This window comes from Mus caroli, unplaced genomic scaffold, assembly GCF_978045245.1.
Source record: "Mus caroli unplaced genomic scaffold, Mus_caroli_1 scaffold_7, whole genome shotgun sequence".
In the NCBI taxonomy this organism is placed as follows: domain Eukaryota; kingdom Metazoa; phylum Chordata; class Mammalia; order Rodentia; family Muridae; genus Mus; species Mus caroli.
Window position 1 is genome coordinate 28636945 of NW_028227262.1, and position 16714 is coordinate 28653658.

At 36.3% G+C, this 16714-nt stretch overlaps 1 protein-coding gene across 17 annotated transcripts in view; it reads left to right on the plus strand.

The window, feature by feature from the left end:
- Positions 1-16714, plus strand: part of Wnk1 (WNK lysine deficient protein kinase 1) — a 122732-nt gene that overhangs the window by 49412 nt on the left and 56606 nt on the right. For all 17 annotated transcript variants that reach the window (XM_085840042.1, XM_085840044.1, XM_085840043.1 and 14 more), the window contains exons 3-4: positions 3841-4061; positions 6286-6443. In XM_085840042.1, coding sequence (XP_085696168.1) covers positions 3841-4061; positions 6286-6443 — 379 coding nt within the window. The remainder of the gene's footprint in view (positions 1-3840; positions 4062-6285; positions 6444-16714) is intronic.

Sequence of the window (16714 nt, forward strand, 5' to 3'; positions counted from 1 at the left end):
ATTTTTAGAGGGTAACCAACAATAGCAATAGGCTGTAATGTTAGGGGTCTATGGTACCCCTGGTACTGATCATTTTTGTTTGGTTGGTTTTGTTTTTAATGCCTTTTTTATCAACTCTTAGAGAACAGCATGTCTTGATTCATCCAACCGTTCCCCAAATCAGGTTTTGAGGATTAACGTAATTAGGGGGCTGGAGAGATTGATTGTTTAAGAGCTAAGAACACCAGGTTCTCTTGCATAGAACCCTGGTTCAGGTCCCAGCAGGCTCACAACTGTCTGTCTTTAACTCTAAGCCTCTAGTCTTAGAGGCTCTGACTTCTACTTTTGGCCAGTGTGGACACTAGGCACACACTTGGTGCACAGGCATACATGTAGTCAAAGCACCCACTTGCCTTTGCTATTACGCTTATTTAATTGCTACATCCAAATGTAGAATTTTATTTTAGTTTTACTCTTAGATTTTTGATTCAGATCTGGTGTAGGATTTCTTAAAAAAAAAAAAGATTACTGTAAAGATTTTATTTATATCCTCACCTCTTCACTAATTGAGCACTAATATTGTGCAAATTCATTTAAAACATTTCCTAGCTAACACTTGTTTTTATACTATGATTTTTATATTTGGTAAATGTACATTTTATACAAATACAGAGTTTTCCCCAAATACAGATTTTTCTTTCCTATTGACTAGTTGCATGTACTTTAGAAATAATAATATGAAAATAGTTGATTTTCCTTCCTTCACCCTGTGCATGTACAGATAAAATGCACGTCAGGGTGCAATTCCCATTCCCAGTATCTTCTCTACAGTGGTAGGTATTGTCAGAGACCGTTTGTGCAGTTCTTTTCTTTCTTTCTTTTTTCTTTTTTAAAAAAAGATTTATTTATGTATGTGAGTATACTACTACTCTCTTCAGACACCCCAGAATCGGGCATGGGAATCCCATTACAGATGGTTGTGAGCCACCATGTGGCTGCTGGGAACTGAACTCAGAACCGCTAGAAGAACAGTCAGTGCTCTTAACCACTGAGCCATCTCTCCAGCCCCTGAGCTGTTGTTCTTTTCATGTTAATTGCCTTGTGGATTCTGTTGTATATGTACATATTTCATCAGTTACATGGAGACTTGGAGCAAAAAATATACGGAACTGTGGACTTTTTCTGTGACTACTTTCAGGAATTTCTCCTTTCCCTTCTTAAATATTTTTTGAGGTTATAATATAATTATATCATCTCTCTTCTCCCTTTCTTTCCTCTTAGCCCTCCCATGGTACCTGCTCTCCTTGGCTCTCTTTCAGATTCATTCCCCTTCTCCAGTTTATCAATTGTTATGAATGTATGTATATATACAAATTCATAAGTATATAAATACCTATTCAGTCTATATAATGTTATATGTAGTATATGTTTTCAGGGCTAACTATTTTGTAGTTGATAACCTATTGGTGTGCTTTTTCCAGGGAAATACTAATTTTTCCACTCTAAACAGTCCTCAGTTGCTTATAGGTCTTTGTCAAGGGTTAAGATTTTGTCCCTTGTAGCATGTCTGTTGATGTTGTCTTTGTTTAGGTGATGTCTAAGCAGAGTTGTAGATGTATCAGTTATATCTGGGCTCTACAACTCTGCATTTTTGAGCAGTTGTGCTGTAATGGTCTCCACCTGCTACTAAGAGAACTTTCCTCATTTTAGGGTAAGAACCACACTTCTGTGTGGTTATAAGAACAAATGTTTAAAATGTAGTTAGGAGCCGGGCGTGGTGGCGCACGCCTTTAATCCCAGCACTCGGGAGGCAGAGGCAGGCGGATTTCTGAGTTCGAGGCCAGCCTGGTCTACAAAGTGAGCTCCAGGACAGCCAGAGCTATAAAGAGAAACCCTGTCTCGAAAAACCAAAAAAAAAAAAAAAAAAAAAAAAAAAAAAAAACAAAATAAAATGTAGTTAGGGATTATGTTGGTATAGTGAAGTGGAAGTTGTAGATTCTTCTTCAAGGTCTATAACTTCATTATCCCTAGGTAGTTAGTTGTCTAGATTTTTAAAAAATTATTTATGAGATATTTTCTTCATTTACTTTTCAAATGCTACCTCAAAAGTTCCCTATTCCCCCCCTCTTTCCTCCCTCTTTCCCCCCTCCCCCCGCTCCCCTACCCACCCACTCCCACTTCTTGGCCCTGGTGTTTCCCTGTACTGGGGCATATAAAGTTTGCAAGACCAAGGGGCCTCTCTTCCCATTGATGGCCCGACTAGCCATCTTCTGCTACATATGCAGCTAGAGACATGAGCTCTGGGGGTACTGGTTAGTTCATATTGTTGTTCCACCTATAGGGTTGCAGACCCCTTCATCTCCTTGGGTACTTTCTCTAGCTCCTCCATTGGGGGCCCGCCCTGTGTTCCATCTCTGGAACACAGAGATGCTCAATGACTGTGAGCATCTACTTCTGTAATTGCCAGGCACTGGCATAGCCTCACAAGAGACAGTTATATCAGGGTCCTTTCAGCAAAATCTTGGCTGGTGTATTTAATAGTGTCTGTGTTTGGTGGCTGATTATGGGATGGACCCCCGTAGATTTCTTATACAAGGCGTGAGGCCAGTTTCCTTTCCTTTTTAAAGTGTACTTTATCATTATGGGTACGGGGGAGGAGGAGAGATGGGTGGAAAGGAGAGCAACTATGAGAATAAATAGAATATGAATGAGAATAATGTGTATGTGCTAGTCTAGACATGTGCCGTGGCACAAGTTTAGAGGTAGAAAGACTAAATCCAGAATTCATTTCTTTCACCATGAATTCCAGAAATCAAACTTAAGTCATTAGTCTTGTGCAGCAGGTCAGCTACTCTTCTCCTTTTCCATTTTTTTAAATGTGCGTGTGCGCACACAGGTGCCCAGAGAAGCCAGAATAGGGTGCTGGATTCCCTGGAGCTGGAGTTAAAGGTAGTTATTAGCCACCTGGCATGAATGCTTGGAAATGAACGTAGGTCTTCTGAAAAAAGCCACAAGTGTTCTTAACCACTGAAGCATCTTTCTATTCCGTCCCCTATCTTTACTTATCAGTACTGCACCTCAGTCATAGAACTGTTATTTATTATACCGTACCCCAAAATTGTTCCATTTACCACATAAGACCTTTTAAAAAATTATTACATTTACTTAGGTGTGTGTGCACATACACATTTCATAGCATGCATATGGAGGTCAAATAACACTTAAGGGACATTATCTCTTTATACCATGTGAGTCATGGAGTTTGTCATCAAACATGGTAGCATGGGTTACATGAGTCCCTTTCTCAACAAACAAATAACAAAAAGTTTACAGAGGCAGAACAATGGCAAGTTTGAAGCTAGCCTGGGCTACATAGTTAGATCCTTTGAAAACAAACTACTAGCCAGAGAGATGGTTAAGATTACTTACTGCACAGTCATGAAGACAGATCCCATCACCCAGGTAAGAAGCCAGGCAACCAGCAAACACCTGTAATTTCAGCTCCAGAGGATTTCCCAGTCTCTTCTGACTTCCATACATGGACAGGTGCATGTACTTCCCCACACCATATGTATATGAAAAAAATGTAGATATAGAGATGTGTTTTTATAAAGTTCATTATCTTGTCTTATATATGTGTAAATATATATTTATGTATGTAAAGTGTTTTTTTTTAAAGTCATTTTTCTTGTCTTTTGATAGAATTTCATTTTGAACTTATCTCAGACCCTTAAACTTATACTGAGGTTCAGTATTCCAAATTTGATATTCCTATCTTTGGTATGTCAGAATTTAATGAAATTCTTCAAAGTAGAACCTCATATCATTGATAACCTGTTTGGTTTACTTTGCTTTCTCCAGGTACTTAAAAAGGTTTAAAGTGATGAAAATCAAAGTTTTAAGAAGCTGGTGTCGGCAAATCCTTAAAGGGCTTCAGTTTCTCCACACACGAACTCCACCAATTATTCACCGGGATCTTAAATGTGACAATATCTTTATCACTGGTCCTACTGGCTCAGTCAAGATCGGAGACCTTGGTCTGGCAACTCTAAAGCGGGCTTCTTTTGCCAAGAGTGTGATAGGTATGTTTCCAGTGTGCTTTTAGAGCCAGTTTGGCCTTTTGACATAGCTTTTCTTTAGAAACTTGATCCTATCATATCTTTTCTGACATGAAATAAACCTTTAGGAATTCATAGCTGGAACCTAGTGATCAAGTCTACTTAAATATGAAATGAGGGATTTTTTTAAAATATTAAGCTTCTAAAATAAATCATTTTGAAGATTATTGTTTTTATAAAGTTACATGGAGAGAAGGTGAACATTGATACAGTATCTTGCTATTCTTACTGAGTCATCCTGCTAACAATATTTTATATTTTATTCATACAGTAGGAACAACATTTTCCTTTTTTCAAAAAATAAATGGAATGTATTTGTAGTTCAGCTTCAGAAATGTCCATTGGGTATATGTTCAAGAATATCTGCTATAAAAATCTGATTTGAAAATTAGAATATATGCGAAGGTGCAAGTCTCATCAACTTTACTTTATTCCCACCTTTTGAAATGAACTTTGTATCAATTAGGTTTCCCAGCCGAATCTCTCTGGATGTCTGTCTCTAGACAGTTGTGTAGACATATTGTAGAATTATTTCCTAGCAATCCTGAGTTCTACCACAATACACTAGTAGCACACTCTTGTGTATTTATTCCTAATTGTTGTCACCAGACTGTTTCCAGACATGGCTGTCAGTAGAGCAAAATTAACTCATCATTAAGTAGTACAAAGAATATGAGTGACCTTTCAGACTTTTTGATTGTATATTAGAGTCACAGCTGGGAAAAAATAATGGCTGTTTGATAAGGCTTAGTTCTCTGAGATTAAAAATTTGCAGTTCACATTCTATTCTGCTCTCCAGGAGGGTATAATATCAAAAGCCCATTCATTAATAGTTGGGCCAGAATCCTAAGTACTGATAAGAACATCATAGCATGCCAATCACTTGTATTTCTTTATTTAAAGACCAAAACAAAAACAATGTTCTCATTGGAATATTGTGTAGTGCTGTTTATATGTATTCACATAATTGGAAAAATATTTGAAGCTAAATTGCCATTTTGTTTTCTTCATAGGGAGCATTTAATTGTCTGTGAAATCTTAAAATCATGGGTCAAACAGTCCCCCCCTTTGTTTATTAAATCATACTGTGCATACTTATTCTTGGAACTGAAGTTAAAGATTCTGAAATCATTGTAAAATCTAATCTTGTAGTACCATACACATACATATTATGCTTACAAATCAGCCTGTATTTGAGTTCTATATTTGTATGTGTATTTGTTTTTCACCTGCAGGATGCCCCTCACTTTATCATCTATATCTGTACTAGGCTTATTTGCGTACTGTAGGTAGGAGGGTAAGTATATGAAGAAAAGGCCCTTTTGTTATCTTTAAAAACATTGAATACAGAAGGTTTTTTCTACAAGGATTTAAAAAGTAACATCAATGGCAAGAGACTAGTTGTGAATACTCCTCTAACAACAATCCCACCAAATGCTTTTATCCCAGTACTCAGGAGGCAGAGGCAGGTGGTTTTTGGAGTTTGAGGTCAGCCTGGTCTACAGAGTGAGTTCTAGGACAACCAAGGCTACACAGAGAAACCTTGTCTCACCCCCCTCTTTCCTAGCCCCCACTACCCCACAAAAAAGGAAAATACAGACAACTGCCATACAGTAGAGGGCAGACAAATACTTGATTTTTTTTTTTTTTTGTTTTTTCCAGACAGGGTTTCTCTGTGTAGCCCTGGCTGTCCTGGAACCCACTCTGTAGACCAAGCTGGCCTCGAACTCAGAAATCTGCCTGCCTCTGCCTCCCGAGTGCTGGTATTAAAGGGGTGCGCCACCACGCCGGGCTATATTTGATCTTTTTCATTACTATCCTACAGTATCCATGTATCCATTTTGTTCCCTGCTAGGTTTTTATTTGTATTTTATCCCTTCCCTTCTATTTGTTTTTATTATGAAATAATACTATTGTTTTTCTTAACCAAAGTTCCACGTTAATAATTGATACACAACACTATAAGTAAAAACTTAGTTGACTATGTTCAGTGTGTTTAGGCCTTACAGTAGAAAATCTTCTATAGGATATTCGATGGAACAGACTAAGAAGCATTTTTTCTTCTTTTCCCCTTTCTTTTTTATTCCCCACCCCCGCCCCCGTGACAGGTCAACTTCTTTGTTTCTTGAACCCTCTGGTAAGGAAGACCATTGGCCATATTGAGTGTGAATCATTCTTTTAATTTAAGGTACCCCAGAGTTTATGGCTCCTGAGATGTATGAGGAGAAATATGATGAATCCGTTGATGTTTATGCTTTTGGGATGTGCATGCTTGAGATGGCTACGTCTGAATATCCATACTCAGAATGCCAAAATGCTGCGCAGATCTACCGTCGAGTGACCAGTGTAAGTCCTTACCTAATTGTTGATGAAATTGAGTCATAGCTTATAAAGTCAAGCTGGATAACATCCACTTATGCAAAAGGGCAATACAACAGAAAGCCAAAGCTTTTAGGATGGGAGTTTGCCGAGTCATGTGCAGTGAGAGCAAAGATAAGCTATCGCCTTTACCTGCCTTCCTTGCTTTCACTTAAACCTTTATCTTGAGGTGTATTTTGTTTGAAACTGTATTTTAATATCTAAATTCTTAATTGTGATATATGGTGTTGTCTTGCTATTTATTATATTGTTTAAAATGAGAGTTCAGTTGTAGACTTTTGGAAGCATTAAGAAGATTGGTATTATGGCAGTGAAACTATGATAATTTTTTCCCCCCAAGACAGGGTTTCTTTGTGTAGCTCCAGCTATCCTCGAACTCATTCTGTAGACCAGGCTGGCCTCGAACTCAGAAATCCGCCTGCCTCTGCCTCCGGAGTGCTGGGATTAAAGGTGTGCGCCACCATGCCCAGCGGTACTAATTTCTTTAACAATTATAGGTGCTTGGTCATTGCTTAGTCTCCTTTTCAAATTATAAAACTTGTTCATTACTTTTTTTTTTCCTTTTTGACCAAACTTTACATTTTTTTCCTTATGCCCTTTCTTTTCCTTATTTTACTTTAAAAATCAACCGGGCGTGGTGACACACGCCTTTAATCCCAGCACTTGGGAGGCAGAGGCAGGCAGATTTCTGAGTCCGAGGCCAGCCTGGTCTATGAAGTGAGTGCCAGGACAGCCAGGGCTACACAGAGAAACCCTGTCTGGAAAAACCTAAATAAATAAATAAATAAATAAATAAATAAATAAATAAATAAATAAATAAACAAACAAACAAACCAACCAACCAACCAACCAACCAACCAACCAACCTGTAGACTTGGATAAGACCAGTGAGCCACTGAGCCGTAACTTACATTGCTTGAAATTTCCTCCATCAAACATATTAATTAGTCCATTTTTTATATTAGTTACTGCTATGTTACTCTGACCATAAAAAGACCGACAAAAGTAATTTAAGGAATGAATGAAGGGTTTATTTTGTCTCACGTTTGAGTACTGTCCATCTTGGCAAGGACGTTAATGGCAGCACAAACTTGAAGGAGTTGTTTATGTAACATCCATATCAGAAGGCAGAGACAGATGAATGCTGCTACCCAGGTAGCTTTCTTCTTTTTTTATTCAGCCCAAGATCTCAGCCTAGGAATGAATGTTACCTAGGGAATGTTACCACCATATTTAAGATTGGCCTTATCCTCAGTTAATCTAATACTGAAGGTTGCTCTTCCTCCTCAGTTAATCTAATCAATAGAATTCTTGACAGACATCTTCATGTATTTTTCTCCAAGGTATTTCTAGTTTCCATCAAGCTGACAGTTGGTATAAATTTTCCACAGTCACATTATATAGTATAGAACTACAATATGCCTTTTGTTTCATTACATTTATTTTCATTGAGTAGGTGTACATGCATGCTATAGCAAATGCATTGAGGTCAGAGGAGTCTTCTTTTTACAGTTTGAGCCCCAGGTTTGTCCACAAGCTGAATCATCTCATCTACCAACAAATATTTTGAGTTCCTTCTGTATTCCAGACTTCTAAATTCATGATGTTGAATGTTAATTAAGTGTGTAGTTCTTGTTTCTAAAAAGCTTAAGTAGAGGAAGGACAATGACAAAGAAGTTGGGTATCTCAGTATAGTTTTGTGTGTGTGTGTGTGTGTGTGTGTGTGTGTGTGTGTGTGTGTGTGTGTGTATAGCCATGGCTGTCCTAGAACTAGCTCTATAGACCAGCCTGACCTTGAGCTCAAAGAAATCTTCCTGCTTGTATCTCCCTGTTCCCCATTAGTGATGTGTGCCACCACAACTGGTGGCCAGCTATTCTAGTGTTAAATAGCTAAGTAAAGCACATGGAGCAGTTAGTACCTCACTGAATTGAACAGGTTAGGAGAGTGATCATTAAAGATTCTAGGAGGCCCTAAGTATTACCTATGAGAGAACTACAGTTTTTACATGCCTGCTGAGTTTGCAGATAGGAAAAGAATGATGTATAGGGTAAAGGGCTAAAGGGTGAATGAAAACCTTTGACTTCTGTCTGTAGAGTACTGGCAGATTTGTTGTAGCTTCTATATATAAAACAGGTACGTGTCACATAAGCAGGCCTGGATTTTATAAAGATTTTTCTGGATGCAGATTTGAAGAACTAAAACCAAAGTTGGAAAAGCAGAACAGGGAACTAAAATCAGACCAAATCAAACTAAAAACAGTTGAAAGGTTGGCTATTGAAGTTCTGTTTTAGTGGTATCCACTAGCATTCAGAGTGCTGAAGCAGGTGGTTTATGAGCCTAACTCTGTGCCATATAGGCAGAAGGAGAAATGGGAAACGATCCTTATAGTAATCAGCTAACGGGGAAATAACTGAACGTGTGGAAGTATGGAGTCATAGGGAAAAACTGCATTAGATGGATTCAAGAATTTTTTGCTTTTTGTTTTGTCTTATTTTAAATTTGAGTTCTTACACTTAACAGTTAAGAAAATAAGTGACCATTTTAGAGAAGCACACTTCTACAAATTTTATTCTTGATCAAGAGAAGAACTAACATGCAGTATACTTGGCTTTTATTCTAATCCAGGTGGTAACTTTGTCTTTACAGTCTTAATTCAGTTGGATAGTTTTAAAAGAATTGGCTCACAGGAAATGAAGGGAGAAGAAAAGAGGTCACTAGTTATAAACTTCAGGTCAGTTAAGAGAGGAGACCCTTGGTCCTGTGGAGGCTTGATGTCCCAGCATAGGAGGATGCTAGAGAGGTGAGGTGGGAGTGGGTGGGTGGGTGGGTGGAGGAGCACCCTCTTAGAGACACGGGCAGGAGAATGGGATGGGGGGGTTGCAGAGGGGAGACCAGGAAGGGAGACATTTGAAATGTATAAAATAAAATAACCGATTTAAAAAAAAAAAAGAATAAAATTCTTTTAAATATCTGTTAATAGTATTCAGATTATTTCTTTGTTATTATAGCACTCAGTCTGTTTTCAATTGTTGAATAGATTTTTTTTTTTTAAAGAGAGCAAATACGAATACACACAGAAGCTAAAGTATATAGTTTGGTGGTTTCTGTTGCATTCCCGATGTATCCATCACTACTGATTCCAGGACTTTTCACCATGCTTCAAAAGAATCCCTTATTTACTATCTCTCTCTCCTCTACCCACCAAACCAAATTTGATTTGCCTCTTTTGGTGCATTTAACATCAATATTTTAGTTTTACTCACCTAGCATAATATTTCCAATGTTCATTCACACGCTGACATGTCAGTGCTTCATTCCTTTTTATACTTAAATAATTCTCTATTGTATAATATTCAATAGCCTTTCTTATTCCTGGAGAAGGGTAAAGAACAGTGTTCTAATTTTTTGAGCAGCTATAATAGAAATACCATAAACTGAGTGGGCTTATAAACAGCAGGTTTATTTATTTATTTAGCTGGAAAGTTCAAAATAAAGGTGCCTTCAGTTTCAATATCTACTGGACACCCATTCCTTATGCAAAATGCCTTTTTACATTGTCCTTACCTGATGACAGGTTCTTTTTATTAAGTTACAGTTTGTACATTCATAACCATATACCAAAGGTTGTATCTCAGTATTCCATTGGATGTTGTATTTTTCTCAGCAAAATTTTAAGTGGATATATAAATAATCAGATCATACCTAACATGATGGATAATGTAAGTAGTTTTAAAAAAAAGTCATTGTCTTAGAGTTCGACTTATCAAATATTTGTTTCTATTTACATGTTCATTGTATATGACATGGTACGAGCATTTAAATGTTTTTAAAAATAAAAAAAATTTAAAGGAATCCTAATTGTAGTTAAAAGTTGGGATTTATGCCAGTTTATGAGAATTCTATTCCAGAGAAGAAATGAAATTTAAAGTGACCCTTGAAAAGTTATCTTACAAAATGAAGTTAAATCACAGTAAATAGAAACCTACATACAAGTAAGAGTAACATACAAGTATAGAAAAGACGATAGAATTGGGCTAAACCCTCATCCATTCTTTTGCTGCTGTACAGATTCTAAAATCTCAAAATTGAAATTTCTGGTAGCCAGTTAAAGTAACGTACTGTGTTGTCAGGATAGGACTGTGGGGTTTTGCTTGGCAGCATTTCCCCATAATTTTTAGTCTTATTTTCACTTTGTTTTCTGAGAACAAAAGCAAATTGTACTTTTTTTTTTTTAATCCCTCAAACATTTCAGGATGGTTTTTCTAAAACTAACTTCCTAAGGAAGTAAGGCATCTTGAACAACTTAGTCTTCTTTAGCACTTTATTTATCTACCTATCAATCTATCTATCTATCTATCTATCTATCTATCTATCTATCTATCTATCTATTTAATTCTTGAGTGTTTTGTTTGTATTTTGTCTGTACATCACATGCTTGCCTGGTCCCCATTGAGGCCCGAAGGCTTCAAATCCCTTGAAACTCCAGTTCAGACTGTTGTGAGCTACTACATTGAGAGGGAATCAAACCTTAGGAAAAGCATTAAGTGTTCTTAACTGGGCATCAATCTCTTCAGAATTTGGGGGCCACAAATTTAATGCAAAGGAAACAAAGTGATTTGGGGAGGTAATTGCTATTATAAAAATCTTATTTTTGCCCTGCTTGAAATGTTAGGCTATTGGGAAGACTAGAAGGTACAAACCATCTGTTCAAACAACCAACCAACCAACCAACCTAAACTTTGTTTCAAGAACTTTTAAGACAGCAGTAGTTTTTATAAACTACACTAGCCATTAGTAATTTTTATATCTTCCTAAAACATTATTATGTCTAATGTACATTTGTAACAATGTATTTATTTGTAATTATGTAATTATTTGTATTAATTTGTAACAATGTAGAGAGCTGTTTTTTCTTCAATTATATTTATTACATTTCTCAACATAAATATCTCATTTTATTTTTATATATTTGAGCATTCATATGATAAATGTTAATTCAGTGTTGACAACTGAATATCTAGTCCAGTGAGTGCTAATAATGCACTAATTTGAGCAGCTAGGATAAGCTAGGATTAAGCTAGGATATTGTAGTATGTAGTGGTCCAGTAGAATTCAAATATTTCATGTCAAGTTCAGTGTTACTTATACTACATGCTTTGTACTTCACCTCTGTCTACACTTATATTATATTCCCAGAGTAAGTCAGTCAAACTGAGTAATTGTTCAGTGAGTGTTTAAAACTTGTTTATGTTAATAACACATTTTCAGTTGAGTGTAATGCTTTAATCCCATCATTTGGGAAGCAGAGACAGGCAGATCTCTGGAGGCCAGCCTGGGCTACATAGAGAAGAAACACTGTCTCAAAAAAGAAGCCAACCAAACAAACAATATAATATTTTTCATATGATGCTCCTTCTATGAAAGATAAATTCTTTTGCCCTCAATAAACATCTTTCCCAAATTCTGATTCAATAAAGATATTTTTCTCTTCACCACCCTTGTAAGTTCAGTCAGATGTATTTCTTCTGTTCACTGTATACCTACTTCTTATGCTTCTTCAGTGGTACCTTAAGTCATATATGGTACACTAGTGAAAAGCAGCAATTATAAAGGATCTCTATTCTTTTAGTACTTAGCATGTTTTATTTTCAAGAGACCAGAAAATTTTAGTATTGCTGAAATGTGCCTAAGTAAGAAAAGTATCTTTACATCCTGTTAGTTTTTATTCTATCTACTACTTTGGGAAGTAAAGATTGATATTCAGGATTAATTGACGAAGTATGAAAAAATTTTCAATTGTTTTTTTAACATTCCCCCAAATGATACCCCAAATTGTCTTTTAAATTTAGAATCATAGAATAGTAACAGATAGCCCCTGAAAGACAATAATGTTAAGCTACAACTTGTGACAAGCATTTTCTTTTCACTTACAATCAACATTTATAGGATTATTAAAAAAATCATTTTAGCTAAAAAAAATAAAAAACAAAAAACAACCCCCCCTTTTTTTTCTAACTGCTAAAACACAATATAACATTTTTCTCAACTTCAAACACTACCTAATCACAAATTGGCGTCACTTGTTTCTGTGGGAAGGAGCAAACTGTAATCTGTTATATAAAAACTCAAAGGAATTTTACCCTAATGGCTTTAATTCTGTTTTTCCATTCAAGATGTTCAAGCCTTGCAATTCAAAGGCTAATGGAATCAGTGACAAAGTCAAATTACACAAACAAAGTAATTAAAAATCCCCATTATTTTTAACTTGGTTGTTAAAGGGCTGGATTTAGCCAGATCCTTGTTGGTATGAACCATTAGTTTACAGGTATTTGAACATAGTATATATTTCCATTGGAAAACAAGCCTCTTCAAATGCCCTTCCAAATTGAGTTGGCTCTATTAAAGGAAATTAGTTTGCCTCATGATTCCCTAAGGCTTATTACTCTGGATACTTGAAAGCCAAGGTATTGCTCCAGCCTCAAATGCACTATCCTTCATATATATATTGATGTTGTGGTGTATGCTTTTAATAGCATGCAAAGCTTGTATTACTTTTCCTCCTCCACTGAAGATTGAATCTATGGCCAAGCACATACTATACAAATGTTCCACTACTGAATATCCACTGATATTTCTGTACCTACCTTTATTTTTTCTTAAGATTTATTTATTATTGTATAATAAAAGCTAAGTTCAGTGTAGCTGTCTTCAGAGGTACCAGAAGAGGGCGTCAGATCTTGTAATGAATGGTTGAGAGCCACCATGTGGTTGCTGGGATTTGAACTCATGACCTTAAGAAAAGCAGTCAGTGCTCTTAACTGCTGAGCCATTTCTCCAGCCTTCCCATACCCACCTTTAAACGTTTTACTTTGAGATAGTCTCACAGAGTTCTGAGTACATTCTGTAATTTAAGCAGGGCTTGAACTTTCGGTTCTACTACCTTAACCTCCCAAGTAGCTGAATTAATACTCTTCCTTGACTGGGCAGTGGTACCTTTAATCTCAGCACTTTGGGAGGCAGAGGCAGGCAGAATTCTGAGTTCAAGGCCAGCCTGATCTACAGAGTGAGTTCCAGGACAGCCAGGGCTATACAGAGAAACCCTGTCTCAAAAAAATAAAAACAACAACCCCCCCCCCCCAAAAGATCTCTTCATTCTATCTCACTATCAAAGGCATAGATTTAAGATAAGTAGGTCAAATAGCAAGTATAATATGCAGCTAATCCTGTGTGTGTGTGTGTGTGTGTGTGTGTGTGTGTGTGTGTGCTGAATAAGGATCACAGACATTTATGTAAGGCCCCAAAGTGTAGGTGAGTTTGGGGATCTTACATACAACCTTATATCTATAGCTCATAAGATTTTTTATTTTTATTCCTAGGATTTCTGCTTTAATTTGTTTTCTTCCATTCCATGGGTATCTTAAAGTTATTTTTATTTTATTTATTTACTTTTATTTGTTTGGGGGTTTTGTTTGGTTTTTGTCCTGATTGCTTTGCATCTCACTTTTTTTTTTTCTTTTTTTTTCGTTTTTAAAATAGACAAGGTTGCTCTATATAGCCTTGGCTGTCCTGGAACTTGCTCTGTAGACCAGGCTGGCTTCAAACTCACAGAGATCTTCCTGCCTCTGCCTCCTGAGTGCTGAGATTAAAGGCATGTACCACCACCTCTAGGCAACACCCATATCTTAAAAGAAGCTTGGAAAAGGCATTTTTTAAAAACCTGCTTTGAGTTAGCCAAGCATATAGTCTTAAACAATCTTCCTCATATGTGTAAGCTGAAAGAACTACTACATTTCTGTCCAATACCTGACATCTTAGTATTATTATTACCTGACTTGCTTAGTAGTGATAAATGACTGAGCCAGAAATTACTGCCTGTTAGAATTAGTGCATTTCTAACCTTTAGAAGTATTTTTTAAATTGCATGTATTTTGTGTGGGGGACACTGATGTATCATAGCAAAATGTTGTGTGGAAGTCAGAAATCAACTTTGAGGAGTCTGTTCTCTCCTTTCAACATGTGAGTGTAATGGATCGAACTCATATCAGGCTTAGTGGGGAATTCTTTTACCCACTAAGCTGTCTCCAGAGTAGAAGTATTTCTACTAAATAGCATCTAACCCTTACCTGATTCTGTCAATGATTGAGCCTTGATATCTCCTGTCTTATTTGGGATTCAGTCTCATACCTTTTCAAAGGATACAGCTTATACTGCTGCCACAGCGGGACTTTTTCTACTATATTAATATTATGAGGAAAAGCTAAGCAGTATTTAAATTCAAAGTAGCTTTTATTTGAGCCCATGAGATTTTCTTTCCAGGAAATATTTGCACATGTGTAGGCTTTTAATAGGAGTGAAGAAAAAAGAAAAGAAAGAAAGAAACAATGACAGTTGAACTCAGGGCTTCAGCAAAGCACTGTACCACTGAAATATGATGTTCGCAGCCCTAATATTACCACATTTTCAATTGGGAAAACAGGAAATATTTCTATTTTTCTATGTGCATGAGTGTTTTATCTGCATCTATTTCTATGCACTACTTGTACCTTAGTGCCCATGGGGGCCAGAAGAAGATATCAGATTTCTCTGGAAACAGGAGTTACAGTTAGTTGTGAGCTGCTGTGTGTGCTGGGTCCTCTGGAAAAAAAGCTAGTGGAAGTAAAGTTAACTGGATAACTGCCAATATATTGTCTCCTTTTGATCATTCTTCTGGATTTGCTTCCTTGACTGAGTTCAGTCTCTTACCCCACTTTAAAATAAAAGTCAGTTTCAATATGATTGTCATGAAAGAAGTGTTTCAGTAGGTAGGTATCTAGTGTTAGATATAGGAAAGCCTCCAAGGTAGCTTTCAAAGTCAAGGAGGCAGAGCTTTTGGATACAGTAGGTGGAGCTTTGAGCAAATAAAAGTCTGCTTATTCAAGGATGTATTGCTATTGTAGGAGAAACAGAAGAAACTACTAGTAGCAAAATCCCTGTCTTTCAGGGTTTATATCCATAGAGCCAAGCTAAATAGATTGTTGGCCGAACAGAACAATCTCAGAGTTGGGAAGCATGGCTATTAAACAAGAACTATGCTCCAACTTTGGTATTTGTCTTCCTTATGCTGTGGGCTAGGTTATGGTAGTTTATATTTCTATTTACATTCCTCCTAGTTTTTTACTAAAGTCTAATAAGTCTGTTTCCTTTTCTGATGGATTTTATGAAGAAAGATTTTTGTTCAGTATTTGTTATTGTAAATTCTCATTGCTGCTGCTGTTCTAAAAAGGATTGTATAAATGAGGTAAGAATTTCCAGTCTTTATATAGAGCATCTTATAACCTTTCTAATGATGTATATAGGAAATTTCACTTAAATTACTGAAATTATTCAATGATCTATAGTTTATTCTGTGTGAGGAAGTATGCTTTTCTAAATTCAGAATTATTAAGACAAGTTTTACTTTTATCAAGTTACTAAACGTTACCCTAACTTTTGAAACTTAAGCTTTTAAGAAGCAATTACTGAAAATTTTTAAAAAATCAAAGATTGAACCAAAGAATTCTATACTATGAATCATTTCTGTGTTTCTAGCAGATTAGTTGGCAAACAAAATTAAAGGTGTGTGTGTGTGTGTGTGTGTTTTAAATTTATTGGTGTTATGCTTATATGGATGTGTGTGTCAGGTGTCAGAAGCCCTGGAACTGGAGTCACAGACAAGTGTTAGCCCTTACATGGATGCTGAGAAATGAACCCAGGTCCTCTGTAAGAGCAGTCAGTGCTCTTAACCACTGAGCCATGTCTCTAACACTTAAAGCTACATATTTGATACTTTGGAGTCAAACATTATTTATTTTTTATACATTATACGTGTTACAGAAGTGATTTGAGACAAGGTCACAGGATGAGAAACTGCACAATTTTATATTACCTCGAAAGTATCTAGTGTGTATCAGTAGATATTCAATACATACTTAATATAATTTAAAAAAGAGAAATAAGCTACCCTTACATGTTTGAAGGGCATGTATGTCTATTGACACTATTGCCCATCAATTACAACAATAACGCAAGAGTACTTTTAGAGCTAAGTTGCTTGTTTGGAGGAGTGGAGTGAGAAAAGTGTGTGCCTTTATTGAATAAAGCTTAGTTTATTTCTTTAATAGTAACCCAGTTTTTCTTAGTAATGGTTTTATATTTTCTAACCTTATTCAGAAAATACATTTGCTTTTACTAGTTGGAACAAAACCAAGTGTGATTAAGC